Source organism: Cnephaeus nilssonii, assembly GCF_951640355.1.
Source record: "Cnephaeus nilssonii genome assembly, chromosome: 3".
Classification (NCBI taxonomy): domain Eukaryota; kingdom Metazoa; phylum Chordata; class Mammalia; order Chiroptera; family Vespertilionidae; genus Cnephaeus; species Cnephaeus nilssonii.
The window spans coordinates 64,243,463-64,264,409 of NC_137074.1; the positions used below are offsets into that span (position 1 = coordinate 64,243,463).

Sequence of the window (20,947 nt, forward strand, 5' to 3'; positions counted from 1 at the left end):
TACCTTCAGAATGTACAGTGTCCTAGAAGAGGGATAATCTATATCTACACTAATAAAAGAGAAATATGCAAATTGACCGTAACTCCATGACACCCACAAGCCAATCAGGAGTGAGTATGCAAATTAACCCAACAAAGATTGCGGGTTAATTTGCATACACAGGCGCGGAGTGAAGACTGAACACTGAAGACTGAAGAGGCTTGGCTTCTCCACTGTGGCTGGAGTGGAGAAGCCTCGAGGCTTGGCTTCTCCACTACGGTGGACTGGAGAAGCCAAGCCTTGCTTCAGCTGGAGCAGAGAAGCCTAGCCTTGAGCCGTGGCTTCTCCGCTGCGGCCAGAGCAAAGGCCTGGGTCCCGGGTGCCGGAGGAAAACCGGTGCCAGCAGCCAGGGGAAGGAAGGCCTATTGCACGAATCTTCATGCAACGGGCCTCTAGTATATATCTAAAAGCTTAAGTGACCGTCCGACCATCCAACCAGTAGCTATGATGCACACTGACCACCAGGGGGCAGACATTCAGGAGCTGAGTGGCAGCAGTGGTTCTCAGGTGATGCACCCAGAATCAGAGAGGAGGGAGAGGTGGTTCTCGGGTGATGCACCTAGAACCAGAGAGGAGGGAGCCCAATTCCAGAGTGCATCACTCAAGAACCGCCCTCTCACAATCTGGGGGTCCTCAGGGGATGTCAGAGAGCCGGTTTTGGCCTGATCCCCACAGGCCAGGCCAAGGGACCCCACTGGTGCACAAATTTGTGCACCAGGCCTCTAATAAGTACATAATTGAAACAAAATTGAGTGAGTAAAATAAAATAGGAAAAAGTGTTTGGGGTTTCAAAGAAAGATGGGAGGGAGGAGACTTTGAGAGAGAGTGAGAGAGAGAGAGAGGGGTCTTATCTGGCAGAGAGAAATTAAGACAGTTATAAGATGGAGACAACATTTAATAAATATAAAGGGTAAATAGGATTTCAACATAGTTGAAATAGGGGCATTCAAAGCAAGAGAAATAACTTGACCAAGGATGAAGATTCCCCAGGATGTTCTGGAAATATTCATGGAATTTAAGAGTTCAGGATGGCCAACATGTAGGGCACATAAGCTAAGGTAGAATAGGGTCAGACTGATGTGGTCACCTCAGATTTAGTGAATGCCAAAAAGTGGGACTAGGAGTCAAGGAGAATAGAGAGCCAGGAAGTGAGCAACAGTCCAAATAAAAAGTGTTCTGGCGATTGCAATGGAAATGGAATGGAAACATGGATGATAAAATATAAAGGAAGCAGAATTGTCAGGACTTGATGAATTGACTTTAAGGCAGAGGAAGGTGTGTGACCCTGGGGTTTCCAACCCAGGGACAAACAGTAATAGAAATAAGGACCTTAGAGGAGGTGCTAGTTTTCTTAGGGAAAGAAAGGAGTTGGAGACCTCATTAAACTAAAACCTAGAAACCTGGTCTTTGCAGGTCCATGTAGACACTCGGAATCTGGGGGTTAGTTTCACAGTCACCCACTCAACAAACAGTAGGTAAAGCGCTACAATTTGTTCCTTCTCTTACATTGGCTTCCTCCATCCTGAAAAATATGTCTGAAAGCTTCCCTCTGTTTTCATTTGTGCCACCGCACCTCTGCCTCCTGCCCTCTGGAAAAGCAGGTTTATTTCACAGCCACCTGGACCAGAAACAGAGCATGCTAATCAGAACACCATATTCTGTGAGGGCAGATTTAACTGCCCCACACAGCAAATCCCAAGAGAAGATATTCTGAGTAACAAGTCCATTGTTATGCTTATAGAAATAAGGAAAACATGGAAACTGGACTTACAACATAGTCTGTACCACACATGATCTTCTACCAAAAAGTAAAACAAAGCACTTTCTCTGGTCACCAGGCATATAGTTCCAGAAGAGGGCACAGAGCCAAGGAAATTGGGGAGAATTTTCAGGGTATGATTAATAATTCAATTTGACTGAGGCCTAGGGTATGTGCAGTCCAAGTTAAGCATTTATTTGTTTATATCAGTTGCATTGTCCGAGGGAGTGAAGACTGGACCTGATCAATAGCGTAGCTCTTTTGCTTCCTATTCCTGACACCAATTAACTATTAGCAATAATTACTTTCTAATTCCCTTTACCAATCTCTTCATCACATCCCAAACACCCAGTCTCATTCCTATACTCAAGAGTCATGAAGCCCTGGCCAGGTTGCTCAGAGTGTCATCCCAATAACGCCAAGGTAGCAGGTTGGATCCTCGGTCAGGACACATACAAGAATCAACTATGAATGCATAAACAAGAGGAACTACAAATCGATGTTTCTCTCTTTCACTCTTGCTCTCACTTTCTAAAAATCAATCAATAATTTTTTTTTTTAAGCAGTCATGCACTAAATAAAAAAACAAAGGGCATCTCAAGCTTTGGGTGAGCAATGAGTTTGGAATAGAGGATCTCCAGGGACACCTTCCCTCTACCTATGGAATCTAAGCTCTTCTTTTCACTGTCCATTTGCTACCTTAACAAAAACCTCCATCGCTACCCTCTCACCTGTACAGCCTGCAGATTTAGATTGTGATTTGAAATTATGTATTGATCTAAAATAAAACTGCAAGAAAGTTGAATGTTCATAATGTGTTCCATGAAGAGAAATTAAAGCTGGAAGGAACCTTTAAGGCCTTCTAATCCAAGCCCTTTATTTTACAGATGAGGAAACTGAAGCCCAGAGAGGTGAAGTGAGGTGCCCAAGGCCACACAGCAAGTTAGAGGCACAGCTAGTACCATAGCTCAAGTCTCCTGACTCCCAGTCCAGTGCTCCTCCCATTACTCCACGGGTCCTGTCTCTAAGCTTCCTGACAAATGCTAGAACGGTAAACCTCCACTAGTATTTTTCCAGACCATGTTAAAACTCTGAAGGGGGAAAAAGGATGCCTTCTTGGATAATGTCAGCCATACGTAGCTCAAGCTGTCTAAAGTTCCGGGACAGGGTCTTTTTATACAGCCAACGGAGTCCAAATGTGGTGCTGTTTGCTTGGCCCATATGCTTTCATGTGTTCCCAGTTAGGCCATTACTGGAGTGAAAAGAAAAAGAAAAAGAAAAAACAAGAATCAGCTTGTTTTAAAACAAGGGACATACTGGACTCCCTCCCATCCCCCCTCAGAAAAAAATCAAGTTATCTTTAACAGATTCTAAAAATGCCTTTTCCCAAATATGCATTCAGTTCCTTCAAAGGGCCCTTTGTTTATTTTCAGGAAGAAACCCAAGACAGCTGAAAACCAGAAGGCATCTGAGGAGAATGAGATTACTCAGCCGGGTGGATCCAGCGCCAAGCCGGGCCTTCCCTGCCTGAACTTTGAAGCTGTTTTGTCTCCAGACCCAGCCCTCATCCACTCAACACGTTCACTGACAAACTCTCACGCTCACACCGGGTCATCTGATTGTGAGTACACCAGTACGGTGGCGCTCTCTTCTCGGGGCATGGAGCAGGCTTCTCCCCTGGCTCTGGCTCGGTGGCCTTCAGAGCAGGCTGTTTCCATTCTGTCTAAAGTAGCCAAAAAATCACTTGCCACCATTTTGTTTCAGCCAACATCTCTATTTTCAAAACTGGATGTTAAAACCAGGTGACCAGCCATTTGGCCTCAAAAGGATGATTAATTACACAGAAACCGCATCATCTTCCATAACATTAACTCAAAAAAGGAAGTTGTGAAGTTGTGTAGCTAATTCTTTTGTCCCCGGGATCAGAATAAGGGCACTTTCCACCTTGACTTAATTGAGCAGCCGAATGTGGATCTCATACGGCCAGTTCGATGCAAGGAAACATCCATTTTGAAATTACTTAACACAAATCAGCTTTGCATTAGTTATTGGAGTCTCATGTAGCTTGGCTGAATTTCTGTCTTTCCAGTTTTTAATTTATTTTGAAGTGGTTAAAGGATAGCATAAATTTACAGAGGAAAAGAGAAAGGCTTCCAAGAATTCAAAAGCCACCCAGGCCTCACGTAGCCAATAGGAACTCAGGTTAAAAATATTTTTTAATTAAAAAAACTGCCTACGGGATAAATTTGGAAATGGGCAGCTTAATGAGATCGTCGCCATTGAAATCACTCCATTGCTGTTTATTTTTGCTGTCTTCTCACTAATCTGGGAGTCACTTCTTTAAATTCTATTTTAAGAAAGTTGATAAATCACATTTAGGAGACTTTTTTCTCTTTCTGCAATGTAACCCAATACTTGAAAGAGAAAGATATATGTGTGTTAACAAAGGAAAGGAATGGGAAAAACTTTGGGGTCCAATCCCAAAGAATATTCCTTTTAGTCTTCAATACCTAACAACTATTCTGAAATCTGGTCACAGGCAAACAGCTGGCATATTCTTCTTTAAAGTGACCAAAAATAAAAAAGGACTTCATTTATTCTGTCCACAAAGACAAAAATTATTAATTAGGAAATGAGATTCTAAGTTTCCTAATGTTATTATTCTGGGGGAAAAAATGCAAAATTCTGCAAAGAGGGCCAGAGGTGAATTCATTCCTTCAAGAGATTGCATTCCTTCCTGCTTCATCGTAATAGTCTCTAGATAGAGGGACAAGACCCAGGGGTGGAGTTGGGGTGAAGGAAGATGGCTCTGAGACCACACTTCAGCTGCGCCGAGAAAATGAAATGAGAATAAGGAGATCCAGATCTCCACAGCCAGAGTAATTTGTACAAAGTGGCCGCCTCTCTGGAGAAACCTGGGGGTCAGAATGGGGGACTGTGTTCTGCTGGCCATTGTAATAGGAACATCCTTGGCCCTTCTTGCCTGGCAGTCTCCAGCCCAATAGTAATTACAGGAAGGATTGGAAAACAGCGTGGCACAGTGCCCGTAGACATGTGCACACTGTCCCTGCCTACTAGGAAGGTAGCCTGTTCCTGTGGCCAAGGGTCTGGAGCTCCTGCGTGCAGACCTTCCCCGCCTGGCTTGCTGCCAGACCTTGTGGGAAGATTACATAGAATGGCCTTCGCCCAGAAATCCCCTGTTGCAGCAAAGTGTTTTTTTCTGACTAGAGGAAGCACTGGGCTCCATTTATTGTACTTTCCTATAAGCATCCCCTAAGCAGGCCTTGGCGTTAGCATGAGAGATGTGCAAGGAACTTTACAAGCATGGTACGCTGTATAGCTCCCAGAGACAAGGAGGCCCATCAGTAGGGTGTCTGAACAGGGAGGAGAAACCTAATCTTCAGCTGTTTGAAGTCAATTTGATTTTGCCATTAAGATGTGAAAGTCTCCTCTGTTCCAACCTGTTGTTTAATTGATTCTACTTTTCTCCAAAAATATTCAGATTGTAGTTTGTCCTGAGTTGAGCTTACACTTCGAAGACAATTGTTTTTAGGAAGAATTCACAGAAATCTGGCCATTTGGAGAGAAGATAGGAAAGAGGTTTATTTTAAGCTGTTAACGTTTTGGATGTTCTTCTTGCTTTCAAGAGGATTTTTTCTTTTCTTCTTACTTTCAAATGTCACTCTTTCCTTAGATTAATTTAAAAGCCTAATTACTTTAAAGTGAAATATTCAGTTCCTATTTGGAACTAGCAGATTTGGGGCATTTATAAACAGTGCCCTTGACTTATTATCTCTTTAACTTCGGAAACACCTGCCAGCATGCGGTATGCCCAGCTTGCACAGGTGCCTGAATTTTTACAGCACTTTTTCATTTGTTCATGTGTTTAGCAAAATGATTCTTAGTCATGCTTTAATGCCCATTTCCTGTCAGTCAGTATAATTCTTCCCAGTGTACAGATGAGAAAACTGACAGATGAATGACTTGCTCGTAATTAACTCATTCAGATACTGGGTATGTTTGTGGCTTTGCTCTCACTGTGGGCAGCCTGGACTCTTTGTTCCAAGCCCAGAGATGGCATTCCAGACTGTAAATGGGCATCTTGAAAATATGCAACTACTCATTTTGGTGAGTGGGTTATAAAGCACAATATATTAACGTCCCCACAGAAGGAAAGTCAGCTCTGAATGTGGACCGGTAAGGGTGGGTAGGCCACAGCGTCGTTGCCTCTAAAGGGCACAGGCCAAATTGTAGAGGGAAGAGGGTAAGTCTGACCCCTGACATTCTCTATCGACTATGTAACCTGCTGGGCCACTTCAGATTTGGCCAAAGATCCCAGCAGTGTTCAAACTATGGAGTATGGTTGAGAAGCGCCTTCTGTTGTGAGGTGATGAGGTTAATATTACTCCTGAGGTTACGATTACTCGCACTAACAATTTCCTTTATTAACACTCCCCCATACCTCCTAGTTTGTCACCTCTTTACCGTTCATAAAAATCTAATGGCAAACAAACTCAGATGATGACAATGGAAGGCACTGAGATAAGGTTTGAAATGGATACAAAACTGAATAGGCTCTCCCTTCAAATGGTGAAACAGGCCTAAAGCACGTCAGGAGAGCAGGCGAGGCTCTCTAAGTGGAAGACCTTTCTTGTCAAATAGCAAGCTGGAGCCTAGCACAGTCATGTACACGTGATAGAGGCCACCCGAACTATCACTTGCATATTTCTCCCATATCACTTGCCCCAAAATAAACGCCCCCTTGAAGGAGCGGAGGGGTGCCTCCTCCCTGGGGCAGTGTTCCCTGCCTTTGACTGTAGGCTCACCGATCCTGTTGTCTTTCTTTTGTTGGGAGCTGGCATGCGTGGTTGCTTACCTTCCCATGTTTTGCACTGGTCTCATCAGACTGCCTTACTTTTGTGTGTCCTTGCCAAGATGCACTTGCGCATTCACAGTTTTTGTTTATTTTTAATTTAACCTTTGCACATTACCAAACTGTCGTGTGGGTGGGGCTAACTTTAGCTCTGCAGGTAGCATGACTTTACTGGGGCCAAACGCTGGCCAGGAGACTGCTGGGCTCGTCCCTCTCTCCTGCCACCCGCCTCCATTGGCCTCTCCACCCCCAACCCTTTGCTTCACCAGTCCAAGTCCCCGAGATTAAAATTTTTAGTACACTTGGTTCAGTTTGAACTTTTAAGCAATTTTTTTAGAGAACAAAACAGAGGATTTTTTATGGCAAGCTCCATTAATGCCACATTAAGGCTGACATTTTAATTACCCCAAAGCCAGGAAATGCAAAGTCCAGGTTCCCACGGCAACAGAAACTGTCCCCCTAAGTGCCGGCCTCACAGCAGATTCTTTCCTTTCTGATTACACAACGCGGGGCACAGGGACATTGTTTTTATCCACACACGTGGAAAGGCGCGCAGCTGATGGCCTTTGTTTTCTCCTGTAACTACAGTTGAGGATATGGGTCGTTAGCCTCCCGCCCAGACCATCTATATGTATGATCCTGGAGCGGAGGCCGTTACAGCCCGCATGTGCACACGGTCGGAATTAAAGTTGCTGTGGGAACATTAATGCTGATTTCCGGACTTCCGTGCCAATCACATTTAAACCATAATGCTGTAATTTTTGGCATGTAATAAATGTGCATTTCATGTACACAGACAGAAAGAAGCATAAAATGTATTTTAAAGAGCAATTAATTACTAACTTTGTGATTAAAAAACATTTGGTGCATGTTCCTTCCCATTTAGCATCAGCTGCTGGTCTTAGCCAGGCCTAATAGATGACATACTGTGTCTCATCCTGTATCTCAGATGTACTTACTGTATGTTCCTGTTCTTCTAGATAATTAATTCCCTTAGTAAAGCTGTAGGGGGAAAACAAAATAGAAGGAATATGCAAGCCTGTAAATAGGGTAAAGGATATTTAGAAGGAAATGATCCATTTCTGCAAATAAACCTCTTAGTCCCTGATAGAAAGCCAGAAATCTGCTAAGTGGGTGTAGACTAAGGTTCCTGGCCACCTCAGAGCATCTGGTCTGGGCCATAGAACAACAAAAGCTGATTTTCCCCCGGAATTCCGGGCATACCCAGTGGGTAGTGATTTTGCTCCTAATAACTTTTCTGACTTCAGGCTAAAAACATTATGTTTACTCTGCAACAACTTTTCAGTTTATATTCAAACTGGAAAAGAAAGATTGTAGGGAATCAAGTAAGGTACAGGTTTTGCCCGAATACCCCCAATTTAGAGAGTAGTATTTTGTCCTTCGTTTAGATTTGAATCCTGTTGACCTATTTGTGTTGGAGAAGGAAGTGTTTCAAAATCACTGTTTGACCAAATTTGCGAGCAATAGCCATTGGTAGCAGTACTGGAAGGCGTGGTGTTGTAAAGGGCAAATGCTTGGGCACTTACTCGGAACTGAGACAAACTTTTACGGAAAGGATGTGTAGCTTAAACTCTCGGGTAAAGCTTTAAGGTTTTCGGCTTTAAGGGAAAAGTGCCCATGAGGAATCGGAACCTCGGTTTTTGCTGCTTAGTCACTACCTCTCCTGTTGCTGTTTCCTTTTGCTCAGTTTGGTTGCATGTGGTAGTTACCCTCTGAGACAGACACTTCAGTTTGCAGGGCTCTGACTCACTCTCGCTCTGGCTGTCTGTATGTGAACGTGTATCTGTGTGAGTGAAAACTGCTCCAGCAAGTTTGAAGGTCTCTTTGGCACATCTGACTGCAAGTTCAGAAAGTTTCCCATCAGAAAGCTGCTTCAGTGTAAAACCTTCCAAAAACTCCCAGACACACCTGCTCACATGAAGAGATTGGGTTCCTGTGGGGAGCGGGGACTCCGAAGGCGGTGTTTATGACTGAAGAGCTCTGTTTGGAGTGACAAAAAAATGGAAAACATGTTGCCCCCCCCCCCCCAAAAAAAAAAAACCACACAACTCCACAAATGCTCAAAATGTATAATCAAACAAAATCTTCATTTGGATTCAGATGCATGCATCTCAGCAGATGTGACTAAACTGACTGGAATCCCCCAGGAGCAGCTGAACTGGATTCGGGTATGTCTTGATAACTCAAAGAGTTATTCTTAGACTTTGGAAGGACAAAAATGGTCCATCTGTGAAGAACCGTAATAGAGACATGGCAAAAAACAGCATCCTCTGAAAGCGTGTATTTATGGAATGTAGGACAAGTTGGACAATCCTGAAAACATTTTGGGGTCACACTAATTTGCAGAGGAAAGAGAGTCAAAATGGGATGGAATAAGCAGCCGCAGACAATTACTATCCTATGGCTTGCTATTAACTTCTAGTGGATTCCCTGTCAGTTAAACAGTACACAGAGCATCTTTGGTATAACTGAGTGCTCTTAGTATCTCCAGAATGTCCTGCCTTCCTCTTTATTCTACTTCCTGTAAAGAATTATACATTTACCTTCTCATTGGTAGCAGTTTAAACTGGTTTTCTGCTGTTTCATTAACCAAGTAATCCTCTTGCCTGCTAGTGTGGTTTCATTTCTTTAAAGGTAGTGTTTCCCTTTTTAAAAAGTCACCTTTCTGCCTCTGAGTTAATTGATAGACAATCTCTTTGGCATTCTTTTTATTATTTTTGATAACCTCTTGTTTAGGGATTTCAGTGCTTAGTCCAGCTTTTATTCATTGTCAGGATTTTTTTCTTTAATTTCTTAGAATTTGGACTTAGTATATTTAGGAAAGCATTGACTTTAAAAATCACTTTTCTTGCCTCTTCTATAAAATGTTTCCTCTTTTTATAAAACCTGCCCCTCTCTACAATGCTCCTTTAATTGGTTGTCTTCCAGGGTCACTTAATGCAGTAATTTCTGTTTGTCAGTCTTACCTCATGCAGTTATGCGTCCTTCATTTACTCATTCATCAAATGCTATTGAGCCCCAGCTTCTGAGCCAAGTCTTCAGCTAGGACTGGGGTAAAGACACAAACAAGATGCTGACCTTCAGTTTAGGAACTCACAGAGTTCCCCAACACTGTCCTAAACCTGTTATCCACAAAGGGGGACACACAAATGCAGTATTAAAGTGTTTAAGAGGCACAAAAAACTATCAAGCTCCTGAGGAGGGAGTGCAGCAGTGGGGGGGGGGGAGGGGGGCCTTCATAGGGAAGGTGACTAGATCGAGAAGGAGTAGGTGTGTGACTAGTAGAAGGGGAGAGGAATGGCATTCCAGGTAGAAGGAACATAAGCAAAACCACAGAGGCAAAAACACAGCATGGTGCTCTCAGAAATAGCACAGTTCAGTTACAATACTCAGACCTTCTTAGGCCTCATTTTAATCACAGGACAGTTTGCATTTAGGTAAAATTATCTGTCATTAAAATTCAGCTGGGCTGAGGTGTATGTCTCTTTTCGAGACATTTGCTTTCTAAATAAATAATAAAACAAGATCCCCCACTTGTTTTCAAATAGGCAGAGTGCCCTTCTTTCCATGTATTCAGTAGACATAGGGAAGTATTATAAGGGACCTAGTGATAATTTATTGATGGGCAAAGTTTAGAATAACTTTTCTTATTGAGAAATGATCCTTCTTGGAGGCCCAGAGTTACCTTTGTCATATTGGACCTCTGTCCCTGACCCATCGTCTCCCAGATTCTAGCAATCTGTCCTCTCATGCACTCCTCCCAGGTCCCTGGCATATCTGGCCTCATGGCCCATGGCCTCGAGTTACACCATGCACATTGCTCTCCCAAATACTGCACAAATGGGGTTGTTATTGTCCACATGTAATTATTGGGACAGACTGCTGATTTTCAGGGCTCTATTCTTCATCTTGTCATCTCATATCTTGCAGGAGCACATCTTTAATTCTTATCTGCAGCTGCTAGTGACAGTTTCATATGTGCTTCCTGCACTTGGGGCAAATTTCATTAAATAAAATTAGTGTTCCTCCATATCTGTCAGGCTTTTCACATCAGACTTTTAAAAATCACATGCACCACTGCCTTCAGAAATGGATCATTTATGACCAATTGAGAACATACATGAGGATTCTAAGAATTCCTTGCTTTCAGGAAATTTTAAGTCAGATCCTTCCACCAATCACCTCACACTAGGTACCACACAGTCAAACCCCTCATTACCTCACCAGCTTTCCTTTTTGCTTTACTTTTGCCTCTGCATCCTTTGTTCTAAGGATTGCATACCAGTTAGAACTTTCCATCAGTACTGAGAGAGAGAGAAGATGACCTGGTCTCAACCCATTATTATACAGATGAGGAAACCAAGGCCCAAAGAGGGCCAGCCTCATACCAAAAGGTTCCCAGCAGAGGGGAAAACCCCCAATTAGAACCCTATTAAGTAGGGACTCATACTCTACTGCCTGTTACTGAGTCTGGTTCTAAGAGAATGTATGTTTTCTGAATATAAAGGGAGTCAGGACTATTCATCCCATCAGTTTCCTGAATGCTTTCAATGTGGAGGACCATGGCCAGAAACCGGAGCCTATGCTCACAGTCTCATAGAGAAGACAGAGCTCCGCCCCTCATACCTGGGTGCACCAGAGCAGGGATCACTCACGTGGCAACCATATGAGCACGTCTGTGTGCCCAACACTACACCGAGTTCTCTGTGGGTACAAAACAAAGGTGGAACCAAATAGTCTCTGCCACCAGGAATTTTAAAATTTAGTATATGTCCTCAAATCACTTTTATCTTAGAAGTTAGAAAGTTAATAAAATCCATCCTAATCCAGGTAACAGTAACATCCACTACAGTGTATCAGAGAAGTCTCATTCATGCTCTCTTAAAAGATGAGTGAAACTTCATGAGAGGTGAGGCATAGAGTAAGGTGTGAGGATTTTGCATTCTGCTGCAGATCTGTGAGAGGCTTGAAGAAGGAGTTGCCAGGATCAGGACTTTGCTGTGGGAAGATCTACTTTAGCAACAGGCATGTGGGGCATGCATGTATGTGGGAGGGAGTGACTGGAGTGAGGAGAGAGCCCTGGAAGCCTTTCAGTAGCTCCGACTATTGGTAACTGGAGGGTTGCTGGTGGCAGGGAGTGGAGAGAAGCCAGACTCTGAATGAGGGTGGACAGCTCTGGGAGCTGACTGTTTAGTGAGAGAGGAAGTCATGAAAGATATGGCCAAGATATCGGCAAAAGAAGATGAAAAAGAAGTGTTTAGAGGAGAAGAATACAGTTCAGTTTTCTGCAGTGCCGAGTATGAGCTACCAGGGAAGGCTGACACTGAGTCACACACGGGGTGGTGGAATGCAGCAGAAGGTTTGAAATTAGGGCCAACAAATACTTTGGTCAAGAGGCCTTACTTTAGGCCATGATTGTGGGAGTAAACTCCACGATGGCTTTTGTTGACAGAAAAAGGGAAGATGGAACCTTGGGGAATATTTATAATAACTGATAAAAAAGAGAATGAGTATCATCAAAAGAAGAAAAAGACAGAGGGTCTGAGACATAGGAGGAAAACCAGGATACTGCAGAGGGACCATCAGGGAGGGAGGGTCAGCAGTGTTGGTGGCTTCCTGGTGGTTGTCAAGAGAGAAGTCAAGTACATCCCAGAAACACCATAAAAAGGAGTTCAGGATAAGTGGGAAGGCAACAATTATGAACTACTTTTTAAAGATATTTAATGGTTGGAAATGGAGAGCATTATGCTAAGTGAAATAAGCCAGTCAGAGAAAGATAAATATCACATGATCTCACTCATCTATGGGAAATAATGAACAACATAAACTGATGAACAAAAGCAGATCCAGAGACAGGGAAGCATCGATCAGACTGTCAAACCTCAGAGGGAAGGTAAGGGAAGGTGGGGGTAAGGGGGAGAGGTCAACCAAAGGACTTGTATGCATGCATATAAGCCTAACCAGTGGTCACAGACAACAGGGGGTGGGGGCATGAGCGGGGAGGAGGGGGGGTTGGGAAAGTAATGGGGGGATGAGGACAAATATGTAATAACTTAATCAATAAAGAAATTATAAATAAATAAATAAATAAAGACATTTAATGGTTTCAAAAGAAATGCTAAACAGGTAACACAAAAGCAGGGTAGTGAATATTTTTATGTTATAGGAACCCCAAGCCCACTTATAGGCTGAAGAACAGAAACCTGTGTTAAGAAAGACTGTGGTTAAACAGGCAGATGAGGAAGAACTAGAGCTCCCATTTTGCAGGGCAATTGGAATGATAAATATATGTAAATGAAATTTGAAGTCATTACCCAAGCCCGAGGAATCAGTAATTTTATTATATTAATTCTCTCTCCACTTCCTTCCAATATTGCTTTCTCTTTCTTTTAGCTGATAAGTAACAATGTTTAGAAAGAATTGTTACCTGTCTTCAGGTGATTTCACAAATATTCACTCACCTTCTACAGTCTCTGAGCGTTAGGGAGAGGACAGGTGTCATATACTTGAAACATTTACATTTTCCAACAATTTTTTCAAATAAGTTATCTCAAAGCAGAATCTTTTTTAAATGCCACATTCTGTGAACTCCTTTCCTGAGAGGTCCGATTCAAGCTCTGTAGTAATTAATAACAAACCTATGTGTTGTTCTCACGTTCTGTATCACTGTCACAAGATATCCTCAGGTTCATTTTTTGTGGAATTTTTGAAACTTGTTTACCTCCACTATATTGCTTTTTTGATGGTCGAAGACATCCCTTAGGCCCTGTCACCTGGACACACAGTATTTGCAGTTACTCTACTTTAGGACTGGAACCAAATGAATTAAATGTTTTTTTTTTTATTCTGCTATTAAATTACCTGTAAAACTAATAAGGATTTTTATTCACTATTGTAAGATATATAAACAATTGCATGGAAGAATTTTGAATATGAGTCTTTATAATTTCCCAAGGAAGAATGAATTCAGGGTCCATCAACATGGACCTGTCCTGTCCAACTTAAAAAAAGAATGTCCTCCTACTCACTTATCCTCAGTGGTTTTAGGTAGATTCCTGTTATCCGTTTTATTCCAAGATTTCATGCAGTATTATTCCAGACCATGCATAATTTTTAAGAAAGTTTGGTGTGGCACTTAGAACACCACATGAAGAACTTTAAGAAGTAGTAAATAAGTTAACGCTGTCATTTAGTTTTTTGCTGTAATCATTCCCTTTCCTTTATAATCAGCTATTGTCTCTTTGCCTCATATCTCAACTGGGCATATAAGAGAGATACTGGAAGAAAAGTGAATATAAATTTGAGCTGCAGAGCTTGATCCTATGGCTCATGGAAAAACACATGCAAATTCTGAACTTCAGCCATTAGATGTTAGCCCAGGGAAGAGGAGGCATATGCTTTCCTCAGGAAAGTTCTGTAGGCCTCTCCAGGCAGGCCTGAGTGCTTTTTGCTATTTTAAGAAAACCCCCAGATCCCGGGCTCCTGAAGTGGCCTCCTAACCCTGGGTTAACATGCGGAGACACGCACCGCACAGCAGACTTGCTGTCCTTGAGGCAGAGGCTTTAGGCAGAGGGACCCCTCCCTCCATAAGGGGCATCCTTAACCTGGAGGCATTCAGCTCCACTGCTAGCATGACTGAGAGCCATCCCTGAGCAGATGTGCCCACACACGCATGCTTCTGTGGGTGCTGCTCTGGGACACGATGTCTAACTTTCATTAGATTAGGGCCAGGGAACGCTAAGAATGAAAGGGCCACTTCCCCAGAACATGTTCCAATCCGAATCTGCATCTCCAAGCCTGGCCCCATGAGTAAACTAAGAAGCACGGGGAAGTCCGACGTGAACATCCAAAGGCAGCTGACTCCTGGAGCTCCCTCAGGTGCCTTCTCTCTGCCCGCAGGGCCGGGCAGGTATGATAGCAGACTTCTAACGCCGTTTCTAGAACATGGTAATGGACTAATTTGCAACATAAGTTGCTCAGAAAATGTTTTTTCACCCCCATGGTCTAGTTATTTGCTCTTTCTAATGTGAACTTCAGCCTGTGAATGCATTTTCATGCTTTACTTCACCTCCCATGCTGCCATTTCCTCATATGCATAATGAGAATGAAAAAGGTATCTCTCTCACTGGGTTATTATAGGAATTAGATGGAATTTTGCATGTAAAGCCCCTAAAACAGCACCAGACAGGCAGCCAGCACTCAGTGAATCTGAGCATTAGCTATAGTTAAAGTGTTTTAAATTATTAAGTAAATATAAACTAAAATTGACGCAACATGAAGGAAGGTTGTGGCAGGTGTCCTGTCCTTCCCCCTGAGAATGGCAGAGCCCAAAGCTCTGGGTCAGTAGGAGAGCGTGTGGTGTGCCCCAACTCTGCACCTCAGGACAAAGCAGGCCCTCTTCTTGTCCCTTCTTGGAGTCAGGCCTGGGTAGACAGGGAAGCCCCTCCATTATTGTTTACCTTCTTTTATTCCTCCATTTGTCTTGTTTTTCTCTAAATTTGGAAGAGGACTAATATTCACTATGCATCTACTTCGTGTCAAAACATTTCATCGTCATTACAAAACACCCCATTTTACAGATAAAGAAACTGTGACACAGAGAAGTTAAAAAAACAACAACACCTTTCTGAATGTTTTCTTCTTCGTATAGGGAAGGTTTAGAATATTATCTATATTATAGTATTAACCTATTAAGTTCCTTCTTGTCCTCAAGTGCATTCTAATCAATGAGGGATTTCCTAATTATAAAGAATGGATTTGTGTCTCTCTTATTTCAAAATGCTGGGTAGAACCTGTCCAGGGCCCTACCATGCACCCTCAGGTGTCCTTTAACTGTAGCCCCCGTCCAGCGCTAATACCTGAAGAGGCCAAAGCACCGGGTCCTGAGCATGGGCAAACGGCTGTGCCGCACATCAGAGCCCTTTCCTAAAAAGAGAGCTACTTACAACCAAAGAAATGCACCTTTTACTTTTTGAAAGACAGTACCAATAGCTTCAGAGTATTTTGAAATAATTCAAAATAGAGGTAAAGTTAGGAGAGTAAATGTGTTTCACGGCACAGGAGGATTGCTCTTAATTACCCACTCACTAGCCTTCTTCCGTGCTGAAGCAGGTTGTAGTAGTTGAAAAAAATACATAGTAAGATACTCAGTAAGACCTGTTGGCTTGTTGTACCCAGTGAGGCTTTCCTATCCCATGGTGCCCACATAGTTATTGGTAATGCGTGGAGATAATTTCAGACATTTGCTTCTCTTAACTCCTGAGCACCTTTGCTGAGAATACAATTTCAGGGATGCAGGGGTACAAAACTGGAGCTCTAAGTCTCTCAATAATAGTTGCAGATCCAATGCTCAACGAGATTGGATACAAGTCTATATAAATCCCAAGTCAGACCTTTAAAGTGATAACTTACTGAGTCATGATGTCTGCATCTCATATGCAGTATTCCTTAAGTCATATGTTGATGGCTAATCAGCAGAATCCAAAGACACAAATTAGATGGTACAATATTTACAGAGAAAATATATGTGTAGCTTGAAAAGCAAAGATCCTCAATCTTCAGGGTTACAAGTCCCACGGCGGGGGGGAGGTGGGGGGGGGGGGGCCGGGGGAGAGGAAAGGTAGCAGTTGCAATCTGAGCTGTCAACACTGTGGCCAAAAAAGGAATGAATATAACAGTAGAAAGAGAGAGCTTTAAGACAGAACTTCTTGAAAGAAGTTTGGACCTTCAAGAAATATGTTTGAGAAAATTAAGAAGACATACTGGGTAAGATGAATTATTCCTGTTCCTCAAACAACAATCTAGTGGTTAAATTATTGAATGTTTATTCCAGCGAGGCAGAAGAATTTGTGAGGGCAGAAATCCTATCTGTCTTATTCACTGCTGGGTCCTTAGCAGACTGCTTCACCATAGTAGGTGCTCAGCAAAATCTTGTTGAATGAATGAATGAGGTGGGGTGAACTGAGTGAAAGTAAGAGTATAGTGCATTTGTGAGCATTCACGCATCAGTAAAGTATAGGCACTGATTTTTTGTTTTTATTTTTTATTCAGCAGACCTACAAAATGAAGTGCATCCCAGATACCCTCTGGTTTTTATGCTGGGAAAACATAATCACTTTCTGTTGGATGTAGGCTGCTACATGTTTTGATTCTAGTAGCAATATGGCAGGGTTAAGGTCAACTTTGTAGTATAATCTGGTGCCTGTTTTTGATAGATATCATGAAAATAGATACTTATTTTCAAGATGCTCAAACAGATGATTAGATGAAAGCCCCAGCAAACCTTGAAACAACAAACAGGAAAGGTTTTCCCACTCCCACCTCCCATGACTGTACCATCCCGCAGTTTTCTGTAACCCCACACCCTCCTCCTGGTTTCACCCTTTTCCCGATCTCATCTTTGTCTAGAGAACATAGCACGTGACTGGCAGGCTAGCAAGGAGACAGTTCTTGAAATACCCACCCCCACCCTGTGCTCTTAAGCTTCTCTGGTGGGAATGGCATGATGTGACCCGCAGCAGGCAGAGCTGGCCCAGGGTCACAGGAGCTTGGCACAGAATCTCAGTGCCTTCCTGCTGGAAGGGCCTCCAGAGAGTTTTTCCACGCCCACCCTCATTCAACTGGCTGGACAGTAGAGGGACGTGTAGGAAAACAAATTCCTGGCTGAATGAAGAGTGGATTAAATGAATGAGACATGAGTTCACTCCTCCAGAAGTCTCTGCCATCCTGCTTGAATAGAAAGCTAACTTTGAAGCCACCCTATTCTCCATGGCACAGTTTTGTATATGCGCAGCATTGGACTATAGTTACCATCTGCTGCCAATGCATAAGGCTAAGGAAGTATTGGGGTGGGTAGGAGGAGGCCGGGAGGGAAGAAAAGAGACACTTAAAACGAGCTAATGATCTCCTTTGTGTTGGAGTCTAAATTTCAGAACATCAGTCTTGTACTTCAAGAACAAAAACACCAGTGTGTCTTCGACCACACCAGGCGCCGGCACATCAGATAAGACCTGGACTGTGTGGAGTTCAGGCACCGAGCCTCAAGAAACTCTAAAAGTGAAATTAAAGGGGCAAACTGAGGAAGCTGAAAGGCGCAAAAGCATAGGGGAAAACACTACCACAAGGGCTCTGCAGACATGAGCTGTCAGGGTTACAGTAGTTCAAAAACGAACTACTAATTAAGGAGTTGAGAAATGCTATAAATCCCCAGAATTTAAGGATCTTTAGAAGAAATGAGACACTTCTCTGTACACTCTGAGTACACTGTGATCCTAGCAGAACCGCAGGGTGAAAGTGACCTGGCTATTGTGCATCGCTGAGGATTTAAATGGCTGATTGAGAGTTACAGGCGGTTGTGCTAGAGGCACAACAGAAAAAGTTGTTCAGCAAAGCGAATAAGACCAGAGTACATCTCTGGAAGGCAGCGAATAGCTCACAGAGCTTCCTATAGTTTCCCTAATATTATCTGTGCAAATTGTTGGTTTGGGCACAGAATCATAGCGATCATTCATATACTGAAATGGCATGTTAGAGAATACTGATTAAGCTGGGGGGTTTACACCAGTGGAAAAAAACTTATTACAGTAAAGTTTTAACTTTGCCTTTGAAAAAGGCAAGTACTGCTATGTATTGTATAGTGGTTCTGTATCTCAAGTTTGAGAAATTTACAAGGTGGAGAGGTAGACATCCTTTTGGCTGTGCAAGGAAAGAATCTATTCAGATATGTATGTAATATAAATTTAGAAGCATTGACAATCCTAAGTGTGCAAAACTCACTTTAGGGAGCACAAAGTGACTACCCAGCAGGGGGTCACGCTCGGTGCTTGGAGTGGCCGAGTCAGTAAATGTGTGTTAGCTGCATGAGCTCTGTCCTTGATACCTATCTGCCATCACGGGCAAGTCACACATCCATGGCTCAGCCACAGTCAGAATGTTAGCAATATCTTCAATCTATCTGGTGTATGGTTTCTCTTCCTAGCAACCCTGTGTGCCTCCACTTCCTATTTTATTTGTCCTCCAGCATCTCTGTGAAGCCCCAGCATCTTCATGTTACAGGTGGGGTAACTGGTCCACGCAGGAATAACTGAATTCTCTGTCTTTAAACATAAGATTATTAGTAATCATTATATGACCCAGCTGCTTGTACTATTTTTCACATTGTCTCAGGTTTCCCAAGTAAAGGACATATTTTCTCTTTCTCATTATTTTTTTTTAAATTCATTTTCAGAAAAATTGAGATAAAAACAGAATCTAACAAATATCCCATGGAGATATTTGGTGTTCTCTTTTCTTTCAATAAATTAAGACTTTCTCTGTTCTTCTCTCCTGGCTCTCTCTGTAGATAGTCAAAATTCCATGCCAATTTCCAAATGAATAAGGGCTCATTCTAATAGCCAGATCACAGTCCCCTCTATTGAGGAAACAGTCTTGTAAATTCATGTCTGGAACCCATAGAAGTTACTTTTGGTTATAAACTTCAGCAGTTTGACCTGGAGGTTTTTAAACAGTACTAATATGTGACCTGGTTGTGAGTTCAGCAATAAATTATACTCAGAATGTGAAAGGCCAAAAAGAAAACTAGTGTCTTCTATCCTCTCTGGTGACCTACACTAAATATTGCATATTTACTTTGTAAATGAGGACACCCAGTGGCCACCAAGTGAAAATATTCCAAACAATCCCTGACATTGTTTAGGCAAATATAAATCCCCATTATCAAAGCTGATTGATAGATACCTCTGTAACATCTATCACCAAGCAGCATAGCTTCCCTAAGGTAGGCCAGAGTGGTGGGAGTTTGGCCTGACCTTGTTTATGTCATTTCACAGATTGTTTTTTTCTCTCGTAGGGTGGTTATAAGGTATGGCTGAGCTTTGAATTCCACTGAATTCTCAGCTGACAGAAGGACCATTGAGGTGCCTCTTGGGGGAAATGGAATCAGAAAGATAGGGACAGTTTGGCGTGTGTCAGAAATGAATGAGCACAGTTTGTGGAAAAATCAGTGAACACATAAAAAAAACCAATTGCCTTAGACCTTAAATTCATACTGAAAAGAGAACTGTGGCTATTCCCTGATGAGAGGAGATAGAGTAACAAAGGACAGGAGAAGAAGATTACATGGAATATCAGGGATGGAAAGACCCCGTGGGACTACAACATGTAGACATACCTCAGAGGAAAGGTGTACCCTGAGACTGCCTCTTATTCTCAGCATTTCTATTAAGTGCATTGGAGAGTTTACCAAACAAATACTCAGATAGGAACTACTCAGTGTAAAGAAAAGTATTGGGCAGTGTGAGTGATTCATTCATTTGGAGTCATAGTTGTAGGTATAACAATGCAAGGCAGTAGCCTTCTAGAAGCTTAGAGTCTTCTCATAGAGATAAAGACAGGCACAAATGACAAAAAAAAAAAGAAAGAGAGAGAGAGAGAGAGAGAGAGAGAGAGAGAGAGAGAGAGAGAGAGAGAGAGAACAATAATAATATACTATGAAGGACTAAATGTGCTACTTGTGTAAAAAGTTCAGATTTTTCCTCAAAATTCAGGTACAAGAAATATTCCCTTATTTTTCTAAAGCAAATCAAACCCAAGGCCACCAAGTTAGCAAGAAATTCAGTGAAGTTCCAGGGTTCCTTCCCCCCTTCCCTAGACCTGCACAAGACTCATGAAATCTAGGGTAGAGTCAGACTATTAGTCCATGGTGGTCTCCATCATTGACATGGCTTGTCCACCGACAAAGACGCCATTGAGCCTTGTCCATCTGACTGCCTGAAACTACTATATTAGTTGGTTTTAGAGAAGCCCTTCACGGAGGTCCTCGGGCATGGGCCCAGCCCCAAGATCATCACTGTTAATCTCAAGTCAGTGCCTTTTCATTTGAGCCTCTAAGCGTGTGACTTGACATGTAATTACCCCAACTAGAGTCCTGTACAAGCAGAGAACTCAAACCTTGTCATATTGCCCCTGTGAGGGGAAGTTGTTTTTCTCACTGTCAGGCCACCTCAGTCTAACTCTAAAGCATCATGCCCTGGCCCGTGTGGCTCAGTTGGTTGAGCATCGTCCCATGCACTGAAAGGTTCTATTCCCTGGTCAGGGCACATGTCCCAGTTGTGGGCTTGATCCCAGGTAGGGGACTGCAGGAGGCAGCCCATCGATGTTGCGCTCTAATGTAGATGTTTCTTTCTCTCTCTTTTCCCCTCCCTCTAAAAATCAATAAATACATCTTTTTAAAAAGCATCAGCCTTCCGCTCCTCACC

General features: G+C 42.7%; 1 protein-coding gene across 28 annotated transcripts in view; it reads left to right on the forward strand.

Moving 5' to 3' along the window:
- The window catches only part of ZBTB20 (zinc finger and BTB domain containing 20), an 899,572-nt gene that overhangs the window by 827,516 nt on the left and 51,109 nt on the right, over positions 1 to 20,947 (forward strand). For 23 of the 28 annotated variants that reach the window (XM_079767021.1, XM_079767031.1, XM_079767032.1 and 20 more), the window contains 2 exons: positions 2,686 to 2,849; positions 3,232 to 3,419. In XM_079767021.1, the coding sequence (XP_079623147.1) occupies positions 2,839 to 2,849; positions 3,232 to 3,419 (199 nt within the window). In that variant the 5' untranslated portion in view covers positions 2,686 to 2,838. Of the gene's footprint in view, positions 1 to 1,877; positions 1,933 to 2,685; positions 2,850 to 3,231; positions 3,420 to 8,207; positions 8,861 to 20,947 lie in introns of those variants that run through there. The other 5 variants (XM_079767027.1, XM_079767028.1, XM_079767029.1 and 2 more) reach the window with 3 other exon arrangements.